This window comes from Rhododendron vialii, chromosome 8a (genome assembly GCF_030253575.1).
Source record: "Rhododendron vialii isolate Sample 1 chromosome 8a, ASM3025357v1".
In the NCBI taxonomy this organism is placed as follows: Eukaryota; Viridiplantae; Streptophyta; class Magnoliopsida; order Ericales; family Ericaceae; genus Rhododendron; species Rhododendron vialii.
In genome coordinates this window covers 32,685,028-32,702,576 of record NC_080564.1, presented here as the reverse complement: position 1 = coordinate 32,702,576, position 17,549 = coordinate 32,685,028, and the positions used below count along the sequence as shown (strand labels likewise).

At 37.1% G+C, this 17,549-nt stretch overlaps 1 protein-coding gene across 3 annotated transcripts; it reads left to right on the top strand.

Moving 5' to 3' along the window:
- Nucleotides 1-8,404: 8,404 nt before the first annotated feature.
- On the top strand, nucleotides 8,405-12,652 carry LOC131335470 (auxin-induced protein AUX22-like). Of its 3 annotated transcripts, none has more exons than XM_058370836.1 (4): nucleotides 8,405-8,831; nucleotides 10,253-10,346; nucleotides 12,219-12,326; nucleotides 12,387-12,652. In XM_058370836.1, the coding sequence occupies exons 1-3, from the start codon at nucleotides 8,501-8,503 to the stop codon at nucleotides 12,316-12,318; spliced, it is 525 nt and encodes a 174-aa protein (XP_058226819.1). In that variant the 5' UTR covers nucleotides 8,405-8,500; the 3' UTR covers nucleotides 12,319-12,326; nucleotides 12,387-12,652. The 3 variants fall into 3 exon arrangements, with proteins under 3 accessions (XP_058226819.1, XP_058226820.1, XP_058226818.1); XM_058370837.1 differs by having other exon boundaries at nucleotides 12,367-12,652; XM_058370835.1 differs by having other exon boundaries at nucleotides 12,219-12,652.
- The last annotated feature ends 4,897 nt before the right edge of the window (nucleotides 12,653-17,549 follow it).

Genomic DNA, 17,549 nt, shown 5'->3' with positions numbered 1-17,549 from the left:
GTATAATTTGAAGTTAACTTTTTGAGTCATGGGGTTAGGCGAATGGTTAGCAGGTCAGCTGAGGCGGATTGTTACCAGATGGTATCAGAGCACAACTCTAGTCTACATATGAGGGCCACCTCTAGAATCTAGTACGAGCACACTAATTGTGTCGTACAAACTTAAGTGTCACACTATGACCACTAGGGGAGGGTTGCTGGGCCAATGCAACAGGTGCAACGGGGACGTTGCAATCAAGGTGGAGAGATTGTGAAAATCCACTGTGGAAAAGTTGTCCCACATCGACAACTTGGAGAAATGTTGTAAGTATATAAGAGATTCCGACCAACTACTGTATAATTTGAGGTTAACTTTTTGAGCCATGGAGTTAGGCGAATGGTTAGCAGGTCAGCTTGGGTGGGTCGTTACAAAAGTACCTAAATCCTAGGGTACCCTGTCCTATAATAAAAAAGTGCATCTTAAAATCTTATGAAAGTGCCTAAACCCTAAGGTACCGTACCCTACCCTACTCTAGGGTACCGTTGCTACATGTACGGAAAAAAGGGGCACTATGCAAAACAGTGTCCAAATAAAGCAGCAAGGGATAAAATGGTGAGCTCTTTGGCTCTCATTCTCTAAAATGGGCTTGAGACCTTGCAAAATTAATAGATGAATTTGTAGGCTTATGAAGCTCACATAATGGACCTAAAACTAATTTTCTATTCTTTTCTTTATTTCCTCCATATTGTTGGGCTATTTCTTGGGGTTTGTTCACTGGATTTGGCAAATTATTGCGGAATCTCTCTCATATGGTTTGTTAACATGTAAAATATTTTTCTCATTTTTTAAACAATCAAACATCGGAAAATAGGTAAAACATTTTACTGAAAAACATTTTACATCCAAACAAACGGAGCCTAAATGTCTTCGTAATGTAATTCTCATGATATATATGAACGTAATTCTTCCATGATCTACTTGACGATGCAATACTAAGGGATTCGATAGTGGTTTCAATTCGGTCTTAAAGGGCAACTGGCAAGTCTATCTATCTTCGTGTCAAATCCCTTACCTTCGTCAAAATTTAGAAAGAAGTAGTAGTATGGCAAAAAGGCATCCACCGGGTAAGCCAAACTTGCTGTTAAATTTTCATTGAAGTGTCATTTTTGCTATCAAATTTGGCAACAAGTTTGCTTCGTCAAACTTTGCCTCCTCTCCCAACCCAATCAGTCTCTCTTCCCTCATCTCATCCCAATTATTATTATGTGAAAACACCAAATGGGTGCAACGACATCGTAAACATGAAGAAAATGTCGGATTTGGTTATTACTGTACTACAGTACTATTTATTTGAGATGAAACCATTCTACCAACCAGCTTATTTTATTATGGTTCTCATGGAGTGCCAATCCAAGGCATCGGCCACCATGTAGGGGTTTGCTACATGGGGTTTAGTCCCTCATGATGAAAATGTCGGATTTGGTTATTACTGTACTAATTGATCTTCCAGAATTAGTTAAGGTGCGCATAAGTTGGTTCAGATACCTGAGTTATCTAGGAATTGCTACTTTGGCCCCTATGGTTTTGTTGGGTACATTAGACCCGCAAAATCTTGGGCTAGGAAAAGAAGAGTTTAGTGTGTGTGTTCAAGTTTAATTTGTTTTTATTAATCACATCAACTTTATCAAGTTCTAATAGAATCACACTCTAGCAGCTTATCTTTTTCCACAGTATAAGCTTAGAGTCAAGTAGTGGGGACGGAGAGAGTATGTATGTAACACACTCATTTTGAAATGGAAATTAACGATGTAAATATAAATCGAGTTCGAATAACTTTGGTTCATTTAACCCTACTGGGAGTGGCTTCCATTCTACTAGATCTTGCTCGGTCGATCAGAGATCAATTCACTCAAGGCCAATTGCCTTCATTTCGATCGTTGTATGAATCCATGCTTATATCAATATTGTGTCACCATCAAATGGGCCCCTAATCCGCTACCTGAATCCATGGATCGTTTGGATACACATCACCTAGCTCATGTCCACAGATCGATTAAAGATCGCCAGTGGCTGAGAAACTAGGGATATTCAGTGGTCTTAATTAGGGCATAGTCTCGTGGCATTCCTTAATTAACCCTTAAAACACCACACAAATATTTGAAATTCATTCATATAATTCATAGTCCTTAATTATATGATTGTGTAGTGGTTATAGAGCCAGCCCTGAGTTTTGGGGGCCTAAATAGAAGTTTATAAATGAGGCCGAACCTTTATATATTGTACTAACGTGGAGTATCAAAGTAGAAGGGTTTAAGTTTGTAAATTTTCGAGAGCCTAAAGCGGTCGCACCTACCGGGGTCTGAGTGGTTAGGTGTCCCAGAGACCATGCGCATAATTTTGGACAAGGGCTTGTGCTGCTCACCCTGGAGGGAACAAAAGCTAGGCCCACAATACTATTGGCCCACCAAATTGTTCATTCCTAAGATTCTAAGACCGGGTTAGGAGATAATAATGAACAGTCCGGATCTAGTTTGGGATTCCGGATTTTAGCTTTGGTGCGGACCTTGATCTCAGTCATTGGATTGTCTTTTTAATGGTTCAGATTTGTGGATGATTTCATACCACTAAGAATATATTCTTACCAGTAAGAAAGCATCCGCAGATCCGGACCATTAAAAACACAATCCAATGGATGAGATCAAGGTCGGCATTTTAGGTAAAATCCGGAATCCCTGACTAGATCCGGATTGTAAGAATGAAAACTCAATCGATGCTGTAGACAAAGAAGGAAAATATCAAACTCACATTAATCAGTTCAATTACCACCAATAATTTGTTGTTTTAAAGACAGAGATTAGGTGATAAGGCTCCAGGAAATAGTTGGGTTGCATCTCGTACCTTACAGGTTAGTCCCGGCCGGTACGTACAATTTTTGAATGAATTCGGTAATCTAAAACTGGAATTTCGTTTCGGCTCAACCATCCGCCGGTAGCGGACACTATTGAACTATTATTAATTTTATCCTCTTTGAATAAATGTGCATTGTATGGTAAACTTGCAATACTTTCGAAACAGTACGTGATGATATCTTACCGGACACCAATACCAGCTGCGTGAACCATATTAGTAAAAAAAATTGGCGCGCCAACCGGCCGTTTCGATCGATATTCAGAACCTTGATTGAGAGACAATAGTTTTTGAGTTTAGATCTTTTCCACTAATGCCTGATGTCAAGTTTGTCATGAGTATAGGGTGTGCCCTGCATCTTTGGAAGACCAGTTCATTTGGTGGGGTGGCAGTAGATTCAGAAAGTGGGAGAAACACTTATGGGAAATTACTTTCCTCGCAACAGTGTGGTCCTTGTGGCTGGTAAGAAATGCTTATGTGTTTAACAATGCTTCAACAAGTACTGGGGAAGTGGGCGAATTGATTAAAACTAGAGTTGCAATGTGGGCAAAGGCAAAGTTCGACATAAAGGTGTATTCAGTGGAGGACTTCAGGATTTTTTTGGATGGAGTTCGTCTATTGAAACTGTAAATTGGTTGGGTGGTGAGGTGTTTTCCATCCAACTGTTTGTTGGAGGGTTTCATTTTTTTGTTCCTTTTCTTTTCCTGCGTTTTGCTCAAGTAAGTATGTAATCTTACTGTGCTTGAGCCTCCTCGATGTATCCTTTCGAGATGATATAAACGGTTCGTCTTTGCCGAGCAAAAAAAAAAGTTTGTCATGAGTATAAACAAGTCTCTCTCTCTCTCTCTCTCTCTCTCTTAAAGAAGCAAATTAAAAGCTAGTCATGCATATCTCTCTCTCTCTCTCTCTTCATAGGCGAATGCATGCACTCATTCATCAGTTAATGAAGAACAAAAACTTCTCTTTCTAGTCTTTTAATTTACACAGTACTATTTAATTACTTCAACCCCAAGTTTTCTCTTGCAATTTCTCGCAATAACTCCAAAGAAAAGACGCCCTCCTTAATTTGCTTCCATTTCACGTGATGTTCACGTGCCTCTGGGCCCAAACAATAATCAAACATCTCGCTTCCTCCCTAACCACACGTTTCATACGAGTATTAATTTCCATCATCAACTGATTCAAGAATAAATCGCAATTATTTTCGGTGATGCACTAATCTCTAAGGCCCTCCCACAAACTTGCGCGTTGGGGTGGGGTGGCCTGTGGCCCTAAAAATTGTTGGCAAGGAAAATTAAACTTGAGACCTTTAGAAGAAACAAACCCCTAAGTCTCAAGTCAAGACCACCATGCCAGTACCAAGTCGAGAATAAAGGGTCAGTAATAATAAATCACATTTGTTGGAGAAGTTGGCCCCGACCCAAAAAGAAGATGGTGCACACCATCTCGGCCGTCCATTGGCAATTCAACGATTCAGATCTCATTTCCACCGCGTAGCATCCGAGCTGTTCATTGCCGAGATGGCCGAAATTAAATCTGGACGATTGCCGAACGAAAAAAGGGTCACTAACAATATTTAATGCCAATACCAAAGTCTTTCGTAAGGGCTTGTTTGAATATATTGTTCCAAACGACTTTGGGTTAAAATTAATCGATTAGCGCAGCGGTGATTGGATTCTAATGAAAAAATAGAGTATTTGAGACGTGGGTTCGATGTCTAGTTGAGGTCGAACCAAACACTACCCCTGCTGGGTCCAGAAGTATGCAGGGGAGACAAGTTCCAACGCATGCATGTGGCTGTTCTTGGAACCCTTTTGATATAATAATAATCTCAATTTCCTTGTCTCTCCCACATGAAACATATGCTCGGTTGGGAAGAAACATCTTCAATTTTAATCAAATTAATATTAATTATATAACTATATATATATATATATATATATATATATATATATATATATATGGGTTTTGATTGGATCACATTGTAGGTCATGATTTATTATGTCTTAAAAGTTTAGTAATTCCTGTTTGATTGGTCGGATTAGAATCTGGACATTTGTATGCAGCAGCATAGATTTTAGTTTCAAATGGAGTTAGAGACCAAGGTTTGGTTTACAAAAGTTTGTTAATTAGTTATATTGTGCAGGTGGTGATGATCACCTGGGGTATGCGCTAGCGCTCTTGATAGCCACTCCAGAACCCAGCCATCTATATATATATCAACGACTGATTAGAAAGAAGTTGTAGTGTCGTCAGTCGCAACCCCCCTTTAGCGGTGCGGTGTGATGAGTGTTACTACTACCCATTCTTCAACAATGTGAGAGCTAGGCTGAGACCGCTAGATTATAGGCGTACAACAGCCAACATTGAAATTCTCTTGGAATATTTGGTCTCTAATTCTGGATTGGTGGCATGTTCCGTGGGTTTGTCCTAATTCGTTGGCAGATTTAGCTATATGGTGGTTTGACAGCGGGTTTAGGAATTTGGAGAAAAATATATGAGAAGTGTCTTTCTATGCCACTTTGTGGTCTTTGTGGCTAGCCCAGAATGACCTCGTCTTTAACAATGCAAATTTGAGTGTTGAGGTAGTAGGAGAATTGGTGAAAACTAGAGTCGCATTGTGGATGAAGACCAAGTTCGGAATCAAGATTTATTCGGTGGAGGAGTTTAAATTGTTTCTTGACGGTATTCGTAAGTTCAAATTGTAGTTTTTGTTGAGGTGTAGTGGCTGTCTAACTTTTTGTTGGATGGGCTAGTCACTGTTTTCGTTTGTCTTGTTCTACCTTCGATGTACCCTTTTGAGTTTCTATAAAAAGTTTCGTTTGTCGAGGGAAAAAAAAAAATCAGCCGACATTGAAATTGTTAGCAGCTATAGATACATGAGTATTACCTGACTGTCGGCAGATGGACATTGTCCATGCCACCTAGCTATATATTCCAATTAATTAGTCATACTAGCCCATTTCCTTTTTTCCTTAAGATAGTATAGATTATGATGTTTTTTATTTTATTTTATAGAAACATAATCATATTAGCATTTGAGACGGGAAAAAATTAAATTTTGCGAGACCGAATATCGGAATTTAAATACGACATGTCATGTGGTATTGAGTGATCTCGGTAAGGTAGAACAAATGAGAAAATAGTGAGTCTTTAGGGTAATAAACTTCTTGCAATAATTCCGCAAGTGAGCAGTGGAATTGCATCCCGAGATTAGTCGAGGTGCATGTAATTACGCTCGACAAATACTTAAGTTACAAAAAAAAAAAAAAACTTCTTGCAATAATATTATATACTATATATCATATAAAGGGGACTAATAAATTGCGGGGAACAAGGGGCAGACACAAAATTAAAAATTTTAAGGTTCGAGTCTGTCAAGAATCCCAAATACCCTCGTCAGTGGTTGGAGTCTCGTAACCTTTGAGCCACAACTTTTGCTCATTATACGTACAAGTTAAAGACTAATTAATTAAACACAGATTAAAGACTAACTACCCAACTACTTAAACTAACAAATTAATTTACAACTCCTAATGTCTTCATGTGCTCAAATTCCTCTGTCCTCTTTTGGCTACCCCGCTAATCATAAAACAACCCATTTTTCTAGGACATTTAGGTTCTTTTAAGTATGTTTAGTGCAGTAAATTAATCATTATTCCATATTGAAACCCGGGAATCGTTACTAGGTTGGAAGCAAGGACCCAACAACACGGTCATTACGAGATGTGATGTTGCTTAATTACGTAGTGGTGGACGCAGAATTTGTGCCAAAAAAATACTATATTTTAGAAGTATGTATATTGCTAGTAGAGAGAGGTTCGAGAAAGAGACAAGAAAATAAATTTAAATAAAAAAAAACTCACCCTACGAACTTGCTAGGACCAATCTCATAGGTTTTTTTCTAGATTAACTTGAAAAACTAGTATAGTACGTGCGTGTATTTGGAGTTATGCTTTAGCCCTTCATTGTGCTAATTATGTGAAGCCTTATTAGCGACAAATTTTTGGGTGCCGGTAGGGTACCATACACATGATACCTTGTCGGCGATTCGGACTGTTCAAACGTGTTTTGGACAGTCCGGATTTTACAAAGAGAGTGGTGGGGTGAGAGGAGTGAGGAAATAAACCTCGGCTGTTGGATCACTGCTTGGACGGTTCGAATCGCCGATGCGTACCGCCACGTGATATCCATTTGTCACCCAAAAACTTCTCCTTATTAGTGATTAAGGGACTAAAAAACATACTTATTAGGGAAAATGACGGTCTAGGACGTGTTTTGATAATTAATTATACCCGTCAAGAACATACTGAGAACATTTGTTAATGCTGAAAATATCCTTAACAGGTATTAATTATCAAAACACATTATTGACTGTTTTCCCTACTAGCCTACTTATTAAAACTTGTGTGAGGCATAATTCTTCTTTGTGGTGTGTTGTGCATATGTTTGGTGTTGGGCCCGGTAAGCCCAAAATTTTGGGCCATTCCTTCCTACCCGGTTACCAAGGGGACCCCCATGAGAATTAGATTAGACACCAATTTTCAAATTCTTCCAAATACGTGGTCACATGTAGATACAACACAAAACACAAGTTTAATGATTACTATTCATCTATATTGTATCATGTGATAATATTTAATTAACATGTACAAAATAATGCTAACCTTGATGAGCAAAAAAACCAATAATGCAAATTAACCTACGGGTGCGGAGGTAAGGGTGGCCGACGGAGCAACAATACACTCCAAAATTTACGAATTTTTAATATTTCACAAGAGCGCTCATCAAAGTTTACAAATTTTGATGACATCTGATGTGAATTTAAGTATTTATGATGTATTTAGTAAATGGATCCCAAAATTACGAATCAATTTAGTTTAGCCCCTTCAAAATTGAAGCAATCTTACATTGGTTATGAATTTTTTCTTCTTCTTCTTCTTAATTTTCATCTGAACACAACCAATTGAAAGTATACGAATGAATTGACCTCGTCGGTCGAATATCTTGACTCCACCACGAGTAACCTATGATTCGTCAGCCGAATATTTTGAATCTGCCTCCACTAGTAACCTATGATCGTCAATTCTAACATCGAATGCACGTTAGGAAAATTTCACCAATAATTGCATAGACAATCATGTCATTGAACTTTTTTTTCTAAAGTTCAAAGTCTTGACGTAAGATTCATATTTACAAATAAATACAATAATAATAATAATAATAATAAATAAATAAATAAATAAATAGTGCACCAAATAGGGCACATCACATCACATCACATGGCCTGTTCCCATTGATCAACCCATCCAATGGCCACGATCGAAACCCACCAAAACCATCAAAGATCCACAGCCCTAGGATCCATATTCCACTTTAACATTGCCGGTCTTTTTTAGTTGTCAAATGGGCCCCCTAAGTATTTTGTAGCTCATGTGACCGACCACTAATCCCTACTTGGCCTGTCACTGCCCCCTCCATGTCCTCTTCCTCTTCACCACATATAAAACTAAGCCATTTCCATCTCAAAAGCAAAACAAACCAAAATTTTTGAAGGGAAAAAAAAAAAAACCCATAAGCAAAATTGCGAAAGAGCTGATACCCATCACTTGAAATGGCGAAAGAAGGTCTGGGGCTCGAGATTACGGAGCTGCGACTGGGTCTGCCGGGAGCAAACCCTAGCTCAACGGAGAAGAACGAGAAGAAGAGGGCCTTTTCGGAAATAAGCGGCAAGAAGGAGGCGGTCGGCTGGCCGCCGGTGTGTTCGTACCGGAGGAAAAACAGTTTCAATATCGGGGCCGGCGCCGCCGAGACGGCGAAAATATTGTACGTGAAAGTTAGCATGGATGGGGCACCTTTCCTTAGGAAAATCGATTTGGGCAATCACAAAGGGTATGATGATCTTGCATTGGCTCTTGAGAAGCTCTTCCAGTTTTATGGCATCGGTGAGTGCATATGATCTCTCTCAATTTAATTTGTAGTATCATTTTTTCTGTGCTTAATTAAAAAGACAGTAGTAATTAACGTAGATAATGATCATGAAAATTTGAGAAAAAGGATCACGTACATATATATAAACTTATAACGCTATGCATGTACGTATTTAGCTTTTCAAAATATCGTTTTGATAAACTACGTACCTATGCTATATATGCATGAATATCAGTATTAGTTAATTTGTTCATGAATAGAATGATTACTCGCATACATATTGTCTACATTAATATTACGTTAACGGAAACCCTATTAAATCCACCCCATGAAGTGAGGGTATACTCCACGAAGCGCTCGCATGTTCCACTTCCACTTCCATTGGTGGCTTGAGGCCAGTGGAGGTGGTCTTAACTTCAAAGCCTTGGGGATAGTCAAGGTGGCGTAAGCTAAATTAGTAAAACCTTTGACGAAAAAATTTCATAGAATTACTAAATTAGTAATCTTGACATCTTAACTTCAAGGCCTTAGGTTGGTCGGGGTTGGAATCAGGGTAAAACCTTTGACGAAAAAAATTTACTAAATTAGTAGTCTTGCCATCTTATTGCATAGACACTCGGGATCCAATGAGGGATCTTGCAAGGGCTTACCGTGCGGGGCTCTCCTTTTCCGGTCGAATTGCGACAATCCGAGCCGCTCAAAGTGTGCAGAACGTGATTTTAAGGGTGCCCGCGAGAAATCTGCAAAACAAAATGATCAGGAAGGGCTTGATCCGAACAGTTTTTTACTGAACCGTTCAATAAAAAACTGTTCGGATAAAGCCTTTTCCGATCATTTTTTTTGCTGATTTCTCGCGGATACCCTTAAAATCACGTTCTGATTACTTTGAGCGGCTCGGATCGTCGTAATTCGATCGGGAAAGGGGAGTCCCGCACGGTAAGTCCGTGCGGGATCCCTTAATGAATTCTAAGAATTTTGTTAACACCACTTTGGATGGAAGATCAAATAAATGAACTTTACCCAATTTGGGCCAAAGATTTGACAGTTGAACCTAAACAATGCGGCTTGAAAGTTCTAGAGTACAAATAGAGGAGAACCAAATGAGTAGGGCAACTTTAGGGATTGGCGTCGTACGATGTTAGCAATATATATATATCTGGCCATTAGAGACGTCAAAAAATTTTAGTTTGGAATTCGACTCCTTCTCAAGTACTGCTTTAATTCTTGTGTTGCGTCAGTTCATAAGAATCTTTATCCCACCTCGATTGGGATTGGTTACCAAATTAATTGCTGCATTTATATTAATCCTTCTTTTTATTAAAAAAAGAACAAAGGGCTTTTTTGAAAACTAAATGATTATGAAGAAATCCAGTTAATTAATTAGTGCTAATTAGATACTCCATTTGTTTTGGGGGACATTTGTTTGTGGTGACAGGTGAGGCATTGAAGGACCAAGACAACTCCGAGTTCTTTCCTATCTATGAAGACAAAGATGGAGACTGGATGCTTGTTGGTGATGTTCCTTGGGAGTAAGTCTCTCTCTCTCTCTCTCTCTCTCTCTCTCTCTCTCTCTCTCTCTCTCTCTCTCTCTCTCTCTCTCTCTCTCTAAACACTAAAATCCATGACAAGATCTAGTTTTTTAGCATTAGAAATAGAATCCAAAGAGCTTGTCTAAAAGGACATTTCAATGAGTTGTGCACACTGATAATTGTACAATACAAGGAACTCAATTACTAGGTCGTACAGATCGAAGGGTGTTTGCGGGCCATTTTTGGAATCCCGTAAAAATAATTCGAGTCAATCGCTAATTTTGGAATAATTTTTCAACTGACCCTGCAAAAAATAAGCTTCAACAAATTATCTAACTTTCAATTAGAATTTAGGATCCTTAATTTTGAATTAAATATTAAAAGATTTGGATAAAAAATAGACATATATGGGGGGCTTGTAGTGACAAAGAAAATGCAAAATGTGAAAAATTTTGACTTACCTTTTTTTTTTTTTTTTAAGGACATTTCTTTCATTATATATCGTGTTTTTTTTTTTGGGCATATGTAAGTCATGGGTATTTTAACATCGTCGGTGAGAACTGAGAAGGTAACAAAGTGAAAGTTTGAACTTATTAGTTTTGTCATTTGACGGTAAATAAAGGACATAATTATCTGTCACTTCAAAAAAAAGAAAAAAAATTTCTCCCCACACTACTTTGATCTATTTGGAATTTACCTTAGCCGACAAGAGCAAAAGTGCAAAAGTATCCAAAGTGGTACTGAATTTTAGGTGACACTGACAGAAATCAGAAAGCCTGCACAATATTCATTGATCTTTCCCTACTCTCAATATTACTGTCCAAAAGTCCGAATTAAAAAAAAAAAAAACTCTTTCTTAAGAGTTTTTTTTTTAAAATCCGGATCATATTGATTGTTGAAACGGACAGCAAAATGTTGAGCTGCGCATAATACATATTGCTGGTGAGGAATTTCCCTCAAATTACTATTACCGTGGAAAGAATTCGCCGGTCCTATATTGTAGTCTTTTTCAATTTTAATCCATGTTTTTATAATCTTTTGAATCCTATCATTAATACGGAAAAAATGACGTAAAAATTTGATCTTAATGTAGTAAAAATTAAGAAAAACAACCAAAAAGACTGTGTTAAAAAGTCCGGGATAAATTTGGCCAAAGGAGCCCTAATGGACTAAAAAAGAGAATGTGTTTATCAGTTAATATGCTCGATGAAAGCACTGTACTACAAGCAAAGTTTTTTGACCTGAACCTCAACCTAATATAAGAGTCATATGATATTTACAGATTTCATCCAAATACTGAGATAAAGAAACTCACAATCCAAAAAACTACAAATAAGCAATAAGCACAACGAAGCAAATTAACTAAAGTCTAAGCCCTAAACGAGCTCATACTCTCCCAACACCTTACCGACCCAAGGCCGACGTAATTAAGTGAGGTTAGGTAACCCGACATTAAGTCGCTTCAAACTGGCGAAAGTCCATATTAGAGGCTTCAACAAGCACCGATGAAATCCGACAAGTGGGGAAAAAGGCAGCGAACCCACTCCCATGGACAACAAGCGCCAAAGTTGGTCTAGACTTTTTTACCCAAAGCAGAATGGAAGGACGGGGACCTTTAGACATTTTTTCAAACAATATCACAGAAAAAATAAATCGACATTAAAAACGCAAATTATTTTCTTTGAACACGTCATTACAAAAGTTCTAGTTTTTTTTTTTTTTTTTTTACTTAGGCCTTTTCAAGAGTTTTTGTACGAGGTTGATCTCATTAATTTCCAACAAATTAAACCAAGTCATAAGTGGGTTTATAACACCTTAATTATGAGAATGTGAAAAACCCTAATAGTGAAATAATTAATGCCCATTTTGCAGGATGTTTACAGAATCATGCAAGAGGCTGAGGATCAAGAAGAGATCGGAAGCAAAGACAGATGACCTTAAAAATTTGCTTGTGGGAATGGACAACAACTAGACAGGACTTGATCTCTCTCTCTCTCTCTCTCTCTCTCTCTCTCTCTCTCTCTCTCTCTCTCTCTCTCTCTCTCTCTCTCTCTCTCTCTCTGGCTTTTTATGCTTACTTCAATTAATCTTGATGTTTAATGTTTTATTTTAAGTTAGATTTTTGGTGCTTAATTGCGTGATTTGTGACGGTGATATTAGGTGCATGGGATGGAACCCTATATTATAGCTATTTGTGTGGCATATGGTCAATTACAGCATGTGTTTGACGTAACAATTTATTCATAATTATTTGTTTGTGGTGGTTTGTTATAAATAAAATGGGTTAATAATTAAGCCCGTCAATACGATCATGAAATTTATTGCTTTCATTTTGTTTTGAATTCTTCTTGTTTTCCTGTGTATAACTCAAGGTATCCTGGCCAAAATATATATGCACCTCGACCTCAACTGGTTCCTAAATTGGTTCCTAAGGAACCAATAGTGGGGGGCTTGATTAAAGCTGAAGCAAAATTTCGTGAACTAGTACCACTAGCTAACACCTATAAGGTTTTGCAACTGCGACCATAAGAGTAAATCCCTTATCTCGAATCTTTGACCACCAGACCAACTCCTTAAAATTTGTTTTGTTTTGCATTAATTTGCCTTATCTCATAAGAACAAAATGAAAGATCTAGGAAGCAAAGTTTAGAACGAAATGAAAGATATAGAAACCAAAGATTTATCGAAGTCCTTTGTTCACACTGAAAAAAGATATATAATTTCACAGTACTTTTTTAAAAGCTCGTTAAATTTTTAAATATAAGTTTTAAAAACCCATTAATCTGTTGATCAATTCAGCTCAACAGCCCAGGCCCTTTGTCCCACACCTGGGTTGGCTAAGAGCCCGTTCCGCAAAAAAAAAAAAGTCTTTATTTTTTAAAAAGGCAATTTCAAGCTCAAAAATTATAGTTTTATTGAAATCTAAAAATATGCAATATGGAACTTATTTGAAAGATCTCGATGAAATCTTTTATACGATGCAAAAAAACTTAAAAAATTATTTTTCATTTACATTATTTTTTAGTTTGAAAATGTGAAATAAGCTGCTTATTTTTTAAGAAGGTTTCTGGAACGTGGCCTAACTCCCAATTCTAGTTAGGGCTAAAATTACAAGGGGTGGAAGATCTTAATCATTCTTCCTAATTGTTTTCTAGTGCATATCATGGCATGTTCATGTTAACGAAGTTCTTTTATTCCATGATTCCTTCCAAATAAAATAATATTAAGTTTGAATTAAGGACATCAAAGTTGTTTAATTCCTTGATCAGGATTAGTCAACCATTATTAGGTTCATGCACTGTATCAAACACTGTCAGAACAGAATCTAATTAGTAACCAATCGGAGGCTTAGTTTAGTTTAATCTAAGAGTCTCTGTCAACCTTATATCAGACATGAACTCTATAGGTCATTTTCTTAAACCTAGCTCCAGTAATTAATTATTGCTAATCAAATAGGAGTATTAATCTAGAAGGAGTATTTGAAACCATGTTCGGCATGCAATTCCATGTTCTCATATTCATGCACATTCATCTTGAGGGGGAAGAAAAAAAATTAAGGCATGATTAGTTTGGAAATTAGGAACTCATAATTTTGATTAATTTCAGGTGCAGAATCTTTTCTGCATTGTGTTTGTGTATGTATGCAAAGTTTATAATCCGCAACCTAGTTAATTAATCAATAATATTGTTTTTAAAAGAGGCACTAATTAACTCTAACTTTGGACCGGGACTTCTAGCTCAGTTGTGTACCAGAGCTTCTGAGTTCGAGTTGATGGAACATGTCGTTACCCTTTGTAGTAATCTAACTTGCTAATATTCCCTCGTCTAGCAAAAACAAAACAAAAAACTCTAACTTTGCCATTTTCTATGTTCAGTGAACTGCATTAATTTTTTTGGCTCGGCCAGTGAACTGCATTAATTTGTGATCAAACTAATTAACGCAAAGGACTGATTGAGTAGTAGTACGACAACACGTAAGCTAGACGTATCAGTCGGAGGTCCGACCCCTGCTACCATTAAAATCCCTTAGAGTCATTGAAGGTTTGTCTATCTGGTCAGGGACGGAGCCAGATATTTCACCACGCAAGGGCGACCGTGCATGCGGAAAAAAAAATATAAATACACATGCATACCTAATAACGTAAATACATTAAAACTCAAAATGACGTAAATGCATAAATCGATTTAACTAATGGAATTGATCTTGATATATGTGTCTTATTTTTCTTTATTGTTCATCTTTTTTTTTTCGTTCATCACAACTGGACGAATTCAGTACATGGACTTTCATATTACTTGATTTTACCAATCAAAAAATAAAGAATTAGAAGTCTAGAACAACAATTGGGGAAAGACATACCTACAACTTAGATTTCACAAAAATTACTTAGGGTTTCCAAAATCTCTTCTCCTCCGTTGCTACTTTCTTGAAATTGTCTTTGAAGTCTTAACAATTGGCAATTGATGTTTGAAAAGGGGGGGGGGGGGGGGGGGTTTGGTATGCGATTGAGATTTTACAACAAAAAGAAATAAAACTGTAAAACACTAAATCCATGTAAGGTGGAAGTTTATTATTTGAATATTCACAATATTAACACTCTAGTTTTATGTTTTCTTATATATTTTTTTTGCTCGGCAAACAAAACATTTTATATAACTCGAAAGGGTCAGGAGGTGGGGGATGTGGTCAAAACTAAGGTCGCGATGTGGATAAAGGAGAAATTCAACATCAAAGTCTACACTGTAGAGGATTTCAAGGTTTTTCTAGATGGTATCCGGAAATTAAAGCTGTAATTAGGGGTGGCAAATTGAACCCAGACCCATTAACAAACCCAGACCCATCAACTAGAAAATAAACCCAACCCAATCCATTTATTAGTTGGGTAAGAATGAGTTCAAACCCAGCTGACCCATTATTAGTTGGGTCATAATTGGGTATCAATTGGGTCAACTTAAATGACCCAATGGGCAATGAAAGTAACCCACCAAATTTCATCTCTTAATTGGTTTTTTTTCCAAATCCAAACCCATCAATTGGTCTCTCTCTCTCTCCTACCGGCCCCCCCCCCCCCCCCCCCCCACCAAAACCCAAACCCCCAGGAGCCCCATCTCTCTCTCTCTCCTCTGCCCCAGTATCATGGCATTCTCTCTCTTTTATTCAATTATTTTGTTCTAAATTACACGTGTTTAAAAATATTTTGAATGGTCCGAATTAAAAATCAATTGTGACCGGTAACAATTATTTTGACCAGTCAAAATTGAAAACACATCTTATCCATTAATTGCGCGAATGGACCCGTGAAATTGTGCTCCGCCGTGAATAAATTTCTCTCATGGTAGTCCCGCAAAGGGTTTGGATTAAAAAATTGACTTATTTTTTTGTCCTTTTTCAAATTTTTTTTGCATTTTTTTTGTTTTGTGTCATATTTTTGTGACTTATTAATTTGTTTTGATGAGAGGAATCGGAAAAGTAAAAAAATTTGATCGAAACTTATAATTTTTTGAATAAAAACAAAAAAAAATCAATAAGACAAAAAAAATTACTTATTCTCGTCTTTTTGAAAAAATTTATGAGTTTCGATCATAATTTTTTTTTACTTTTCTAATTTTTCGATCAGAATTTTTAGTATATATGTAATTGGGTTAATGGGCGGGTCGGGTTTGCTTTAAAATAAATGGGTCGGGTTGGGTATGGATAATTAGACTCATAGTTAATGGGTTTAAATGGGTCAATGACCCATTAAAGACCCAACCCACTAACAACTTACCCAATTTGACCCAAACCCGCCCGTTTGCCACCCCTAGCTGTAATGTTGTCAAAGGTATCCAAGCTCTCTATGCTTAGTAACCCTTAGCATTTAGTAATTAATGTTGGTATCCTTGTATTTCAAATGTTGCTATTATAATTTTTTTTTTCAAAATTCTACACAGAGGTGAGCATATATACTTTCATAAAAATTATTATTTTTTACATATAATAATACTGTTTTTTTTTTCTTCTTGTAGGGGCGACCGCCCCTACTGACCCCTTCCTGACTCCATCCCTGTATCTGGTCTTAACTTCACATTCTGAATTTCAAAATTAACTAAGTTGCATGTAAGCTGATTTGGTGCGTGTGTGTATATATATATATATATATATATATATAGAGAGAGAGACACAGTTGGCTACGTACATGAATCATAAACTTGTATCAATATTCTAACTTTGCTAAAGTTTTTGAGTTACCTTAATTTCCACAGTCCTACCATAAAATATGAAGCATAAACTCTGGGCTAGTTTTCTATTACGCTCCTGATCCAAGTTCCATTAATTCTTTTTGGAACTTCCCAAAATCCAAATCAACATTCTGTCCTCATGCTCTGAACTGCACCACATGCAAAGTCAAAAGAGTTAAAACAATGGTACGATCAGGCCTTGAAACAATGTGCATGGTTCAGTGGGCATCTGTTCCACAGCTGTAATTTTAAATGGCGATCGACTACGGGCGCGCGCAACGGTTGTTTATTCATTTTCAATGTTATAAAAGACGTGCTATACGACCTATCTTCGCCTTTCCCTTTCCTAGTTGTGTCCAATACGGATACGGCGATTATTTAGATGCGTCGGCGCGTGGCTTACGTAGTTAATTGAAGTTCTTCGCTCCTACTATTATGATCTGTTGTTAAACTTCCGTACTAGATCTGGAGGCATTTTGAGTTCGTTGTTGTCAGCGACGGAGCCAGAAATTTCACCATACAGGGGCGACCGTTCATGCGAGAAAAAAATATAATTACACATGCATAATAATGTAAATACATTAAAACTCAAAATAACATAAATGCATAAATCGGTTTAACTAGTGGGATCGATCTTAATGTATGCGTCTTGTTTTTCTTTATTGTTCATTTTTTTTTCATTCATCACAATTGGACGAATTCGGTACATTGGCTTTCATGTTATTTGATTTTACCGGTCAAAAAACAAAGAATTAGAAGTCTAGAACAATAATTAGGGAAAGACATATCTACAACTTAGATTTCACCGAAATTACTTAGGGTTTTCAAAATCTCTTCTCCTCCGTTGCTATTTTCTTGAAATTGACTTTGAAGTCATAACAATTAGAGATGTTTGTGCCGAGAGAGAGAAAGAGAGAGGGTTTAGTGTGCCATTGAAATTTTAGTGTAAAAAGAAATAAAACTGTAAAACACTAAACCCATCTA

Excerpts from the sequence above, each read along its gene's own strand:
- LOC131335470 (XM_058370836.1), top strand. The coding sequence starts at position 8,501 with ATGGCGAAAGAAGGTCTGGGGCTCGAGATTACGGAGCTGCGACTGGGT. Across the intron at positions 8,832-10,252 it reads CTTCCAGTTTTATGGCATCG|GTGAGGCATTGAAGGACCAA; the intron begins GTGAGTGCATAT and ends TTGTGGTGACAG. Across the intron at positions 10,347-12,218 it reads GTTGGTGATGTTCCTTGGGA|GATGTTTACAGAATCATGCA; the intron begins GTAAGTCTCTCT and ends CCCATTTTGCAG.